This window comes from Corvus brachyrhynchos, unplaced genomic scaffold (assembly GCF_000691975.1).
Source record: "Corvus brachyrhynchos isolate BGI_N302 unplaced genomic scaffold, ASM69197v1 scaffold26, whole genome shotgun sequence".
Classification (NCBI taxonomy): domain Eukaryota; kingdom Metazoa; phylum Chordata; class Aves; order Passeriformes; family Corvidae; genus Corvus; species Corvus brachyrhynchos.
The window spans coordinates 5,653,789-5,658,873 of record NW_008239324.1 but is presented as its reverse complement, the minus strand read 5'-3'; the positions used below and the strand labels follow the sequence as shown (position 1 = coordinate 5,658,873).

The window sequence follows — 5,085 nt, the reverse complement described above, 5'->3', positions numbered from 1 at the left end:
TGGGAGAGTTATCTAAATGCTAGGTAGTGTTAATAACAACTCAAGAGTGAAAGGTTAGAGAGCATGAAGAGTTTTTCTTTGTACCTTGGTTCAATTTTCTCTGCAGAAGAACTTCTCATCATGCTATTCTGGACTTGCTGGAACTGCAATCACAAAAGAAAGGGAGAGTCATCAGTCTTTGCTGATGACTTGGAGTTACCAGCCACTTCTCGTGCTATAGCCTAAGGAAGTGCTTACTCACTGGGGGTGATAGGCATGCTTTGCAGGAAGCACTGCCAGAGAAGGGAACCACATCAGTTCACTTCCTCCTCCTCCAAGGCAGAGCTCATCCTGCCAGCAAAGGTGGTGGGATGGGACTTGACCAGAGGCACCAAGGTGTGTGACCATGAGACAGTTGCAGCAGTCCTGCATCTAAGCAGGAACAAGACAGTGGGGAAACTGTACTGAAAGCACCCTACAGACCTGCACAGCAAAGAATGACCAGGGGGCATTTACTATGCTCCAAATGAATCCTCCTCTGCATCAGAAAGCACAGCTACAGGCTGAACCCCTTCCCCTACCAGGGTAAAAATGGAGCAAAGCAAGGTTTCTCTCAATACACAGGGTCAAACTCTGCTGCCTCTACAGCAGTGGGAGCCCCACAGAACTGGATGGAGGGCACAGTTGGCTGCATCAGGCAGCCTCACACTGCTCTTACCTGCCTGTGATAGTCCCTCTCCTTGATGAACTTGTCCACCACCTTCTCCACCTGCTGGTCGCACTCCAGCTGCAGGTGCTTGATGAGGGTGTAGAGCCTCCCTGGCCCATAGTAGGTCTCCACGATGGGCTGGTGGGTCTCCACAATGCGAGCAATCCCTGTGGGGACAGGGGAGAGAACCAGCAGTTCCCAGAGCACAGCAGAGCTACACAGGTCCACAGACCAGACCTAACAAAGGATCATTCACTCCACAGATAAAGAGTGCAAATCTCCTGGAGCAGAAGCCATCTCTCTGTCCCGAAAGAGAACTCCTGCCATGCCCTGTGTGCCAGCTGCCCTTCAGCCCAGCAAGATACAAGGTATGAGGCTTCCCCAGGACAAAGCCACACAAGCTAAACCTGGCAGGGGACACAACTGCCACCCAAACCCAGTCTCAGCTTTCAGCACTTGCAAGGTTACAGGGAAAAATCAGCCTAGGGATGGCTCTTGGGCACACACTTGCTGCAGAGAGCAAGCATTAGTGAAGGCAAGAACTTCCTGTAGGAAAAGCTTATTTCCAAGGAAGTATCTCTACAATATTGCTTTCTTCTCACAAGTGCTCTACTCCGAAAGTTAGCAACACTCCCCCTCTTTTGACACTATTGCCAAGAAAGCTCTACTGGCGCCAGGCTGGGAGAGTAACTTGGCAGTGGTGCCGCCTGGAATTAGAGCAGATTTCATAGAGAAGGTGGCTAATCACCATGGGATCTCAATTATGGTCTTTGGCAACATTCCCAAAGGGCATTCACATTCCTTTCTCTCCCTTCCTTGTCTGCTTTCAAGCTCCCATGGTGCTTCTTGAAGAGCCAGGCCTGGAGGCACCAACAGCTGCTCATCCCTAAGGGATCTGATTTGTTTGTCTGGAGAGCTGCAAGTCTGAAGAAACCTCCAGGGAATACCCATTTGTTTTGAGGATGCAGAAAACAGGAAGAGTCTGATACATAGAGGAAACCAACAAATCCTTTGCAAATCCACTTCATGCCTGTGCAAGATGTCCACAGGAAAACTGGTTTATTGTGATGCCCTCTTCTGGCTGGAATAAATTCAGCTAGCTGCGTCCCTGTCCCTCGAGTGTGAGACACCTGTAGCTCAAAGGGCAATGAGGCATTTAAAATTAAAAGCATTTAAATTGATGGACCATCTCATCACGGACTATTCGCAATCAATCAGGAGAGAGGAAAGGAAGATTACCTTCGAAGAGGAGTGTCAGGGTGTCTGCAAAGATGACAGCAGCTCGACGGTCACTCATGTCTGTTCCCATCACCAGCTGCAGGTTCTCTTCTGCTTTGTTGGCCACCTGCATGACAACAGGACCAGTCAGCTGAACACCCAAAGGTATTCTTCATCCCACAGGTCCACAGTCCTTGCCCTAGAGAGCTTTCACTGGCCTTCCTAATGCAAGAGCTATTGCCGTATTATCCTCCTTTGAACAGGGATCCTTTCCTCTCCTGTAGAAAACTCAAGGCTTGAGGAAGGGCAGAAACTTGTTCTTCTCTTTCCAGGCTCACTGTATGATTTTTAAGCAAGTGCAGAGAGCAAGACACAGAAGAAGCCAGACAAGCCCCTGGATCTGTATTCCGACACCAGAAAGCTCATCCCAGCATGCAAATGCAGGGAGAGACATGAACTGAGGCCAGTGCTATTTTTTAAGGCTAACAAGCCACTGCCAAAATCTCCTTCCACAATATCTGTTGACAGAGACTGGGTTTTGTTTTCCCCTGGGTTTCACAGTACCTGCTTGCAGAGGTACTCAGAGAACTTGCTCAGCCCCTCTTCATGTAAGCCTAGCAGAGGAAAGATCTTGAAGAACCGTTCCACCTGGGGCAGGTCTCCCTGCTTCATAGCTGTGTCAAATTTCTCTGCAACAATTGTCTTCAGACGCTGCTCTGCTTCCTGCAGGAGCTTCAGGTTGGCATCAATTATGCCCCCTAGTCAAAAGCACAGAAAAGAAAGGGAAAAGCAACAGCACAATGTTAGTACTGTATCTAGGGCTGCTTTTTGTTTTTCCAGGAGACCAGCACTGTGCAGTCCCAAGCTGAGAAGGCAGAATACACACTGGAATTCCTCTACTGGCAAAGACAGACAGGTTGGTGTGTGATATAATGTGATTTTGCATGGAGGATGACGACACATCAACTGGGATTTTCCTCTTAGCAATTTACTCCTTCATTTCAGTTGCTCTGCTTGGTAGCACACTGTAACACAAGAACAATTCTTGACAGAGCCTTCTCCCTCACTTCTTCTGGTCTGAACATTTTGTCCTTTGCTTAGTTAGCACCTAAAATACTATTACAGCTGTGTGCCAGGAACTGCCCTTCCAATTAATGATAATTCCGATGTAATAACACTTCAAAAATGCTCATCTCTCAGTCAGTCTATAAAATACCAAGACCACTGGCCTGCATTACATCTTCTGCTTTTTCTGTTGGGCTGAGGCAATCTACCATGGGAAATGAGCAGTCTCTAGATATCCACTGGAAAGGTGACTCATCAGTATGTCCTCACAAACAGTGCTTACCTTCCTTGCCCTGGCGACTGAGCTCAATCACTGACTTGTCCAGAGACAGATAGCGATGGATGTGAGCTGCTGCCTGTTCATAGTCTTCATTTCTCAGGGCTGTCTGAACTCCATCCATGCAGAACTTCAGGTCAAGGATGTCATCAGCTCTCTGAATGGCCTGATAGAGTCGGTTCTGCAAGAAAGGCAGTCTCCACTGTCCTCAGCACTGTGTAATTGACAAGATTGCCACTCACCCTCCTGGTATTCTACCAGGAGCTGCATGGACAGAAGGGGATGCTGGAGAACCAGCTGCTATACGGAGAAGCATCCCTGGAAGTGTTCAAGGCCAGGTTGGATGGGGCTCTGAGCAACCTGGTCTAGTGAAAGGTGTCCCTGTCAACAGCAGGAGAGCTGGGAATGAGATGAGCTTTAAGGTCCCTTCCAGCCCAAACTATTCTATGATTCTACCACTCTTATACCATGCAATATGCAGGAGCCCAGAAAGACACAGCTAAAATAAAGAACATAGCAGCTTCCAGCCACGTGCCCACTAAAGGAAGGGCACATCCTCTGTGCTGTGAGCACAGAACACAGCTGGGTGGTGACAAGTTCCAACCCCCCTCAGCCCAGTTACCTTGGCAAGGTCGAGCTGACGGACTTTACTGCTGACGTTCTCAGCCAGGTTGCAGGTGAAGGTGACCATTCCTGCCAGCTGCTGGGCATCCCCCTCGATCAGCTGCAGATTAGGGCTGGGAACACACGTGAACGGAGCGTGAGGTGCACGCGTTAACCAGTCGGATGGTGTGCAACAGCAGGATGGCTCTTCCTCCAAACACAGCTGGTCCTGTCACAATATTCTCACTCACTTCATTCCCTCCTCTGGGAGCAAAGCAGGAGAAAGGAACAGACTGACTGCTTTGGAAGAGGCTGCACAGACCAACTGTGCCTTGCTACCACACAGGGCATGAACAAGCCACTGGGCCTTTATGACATTCTCTACTTCTGAAGTGGAGGTGAAGTCTGTAAACCTGTTCTCTGAGCTTCTGCTAGACACAAGGCCATTTAGGATGATTTTCCAGCTGGCCTGCACAAGTTCACCGTAAAAAAACAGTAATATTTGTTCACACCTATAGACAGCCTGACAGAAGACGCCTAATCCAACGATTGATGCTGAAACCTGGCAACCTCTGACATGACACTTCCAAAAAGCTGCTCGGCCTACACCAAAATGGGTCAGTCTGAGTGAGGACACAGCTGTCAGTGCTGCTGAGAAGAACTGGGCACCTGGGGATGAGGATCCAACTAGTGTTCTCTACCACAAACCGATTTAAAGTCTGACATTTTCTGAGAATGGATGTGCTTCCACTACAACAGTGAAAGGAGTATCTGGGTGAAAGGAGAAGGAAGGGGAACGGGTGGGGAACACTAACCCCATGCGATGAAGAGCAACCATCTTATTCTCTATAGTGCTCTGCTGCTCCAGGAGGGCATCCAGCTCTTCCTGCACGACTTTCTGAAAAAATAATAAAAAAAAAAAGGATGAAGGAAGTGTTGTGTGACTTTAGCTCTGCTCCAGGCCAGCGACTTATCAGACCCTATGTCCAAGCCAAGGACACAGAGCTAGCAAGGCATTAATGCTTTCAAGAGCCCATATGACCAATAAATACTTTCTAAGCTCTCTTTAATTCTCTAAATCTTTACGGGTTTGCCATTTGAAAGCAAACACAAAAACTCCTCCCCTAGCCGGGCTTCCAGCACACGAGATCCCAGAATCTCCAAGCTGCTCGCGACACAGGGATCCGCGGAGGCGACACCCACCGCCGGCCGGGCCTCAGGGGCGGCTGGGTCT

At 49.0% G+C, this 5,085-nt stretch overlaps 1 protein-coding gene across 2 annotated transcripts in view; it reads right to left on the bottom strand.

The window, feature by feature from the left end:
- Nucleotides 1–4,773, bottom strand: part of COG4 (component of oligomeric golgi complex 4) — a 14,253-nt gene extending 9,480 nt beyond the window's left edge. Inside the window, exons 1-7 of one of the 2 annotated variants that reach the window (XM_008638753.2) lie at nt 4,667–4,773; nt 3,871–3,985; nt 3,255–3,429; nt 2,471–2,664; nt 1,928–2,033; nt 698–855; nt 85–143 (exon numbers count right to left, since the gene is read on the bottom strand). In XM_008638753.2, coding sequence (XP_008636975.1) covers nt 85–143; nt 698–855; nt 1,928–2,033; nt 2,471–2,664; nt 3,255–3,429; nt 3,871–3,985; nt 4,667–4,689 — 830 coding nt within the window. In that variant the 5' untranslated portion in view covers nt 4,690–4,773. Of the gene's footprint in view, nt 1–84; nt 144–697; nt 856–1,927; nt 2,034–2,470; nt 2,665–3,254; nt 3,430–3,870; nt 4,116–4,666 lie in introns of both variants that reach the window. The other variant, XM_017741019.1, reaches the window with a different exon arrangement.
- Between the last annotated feature and the right edge of the window lie 312 nt (nt 4,774–5,085).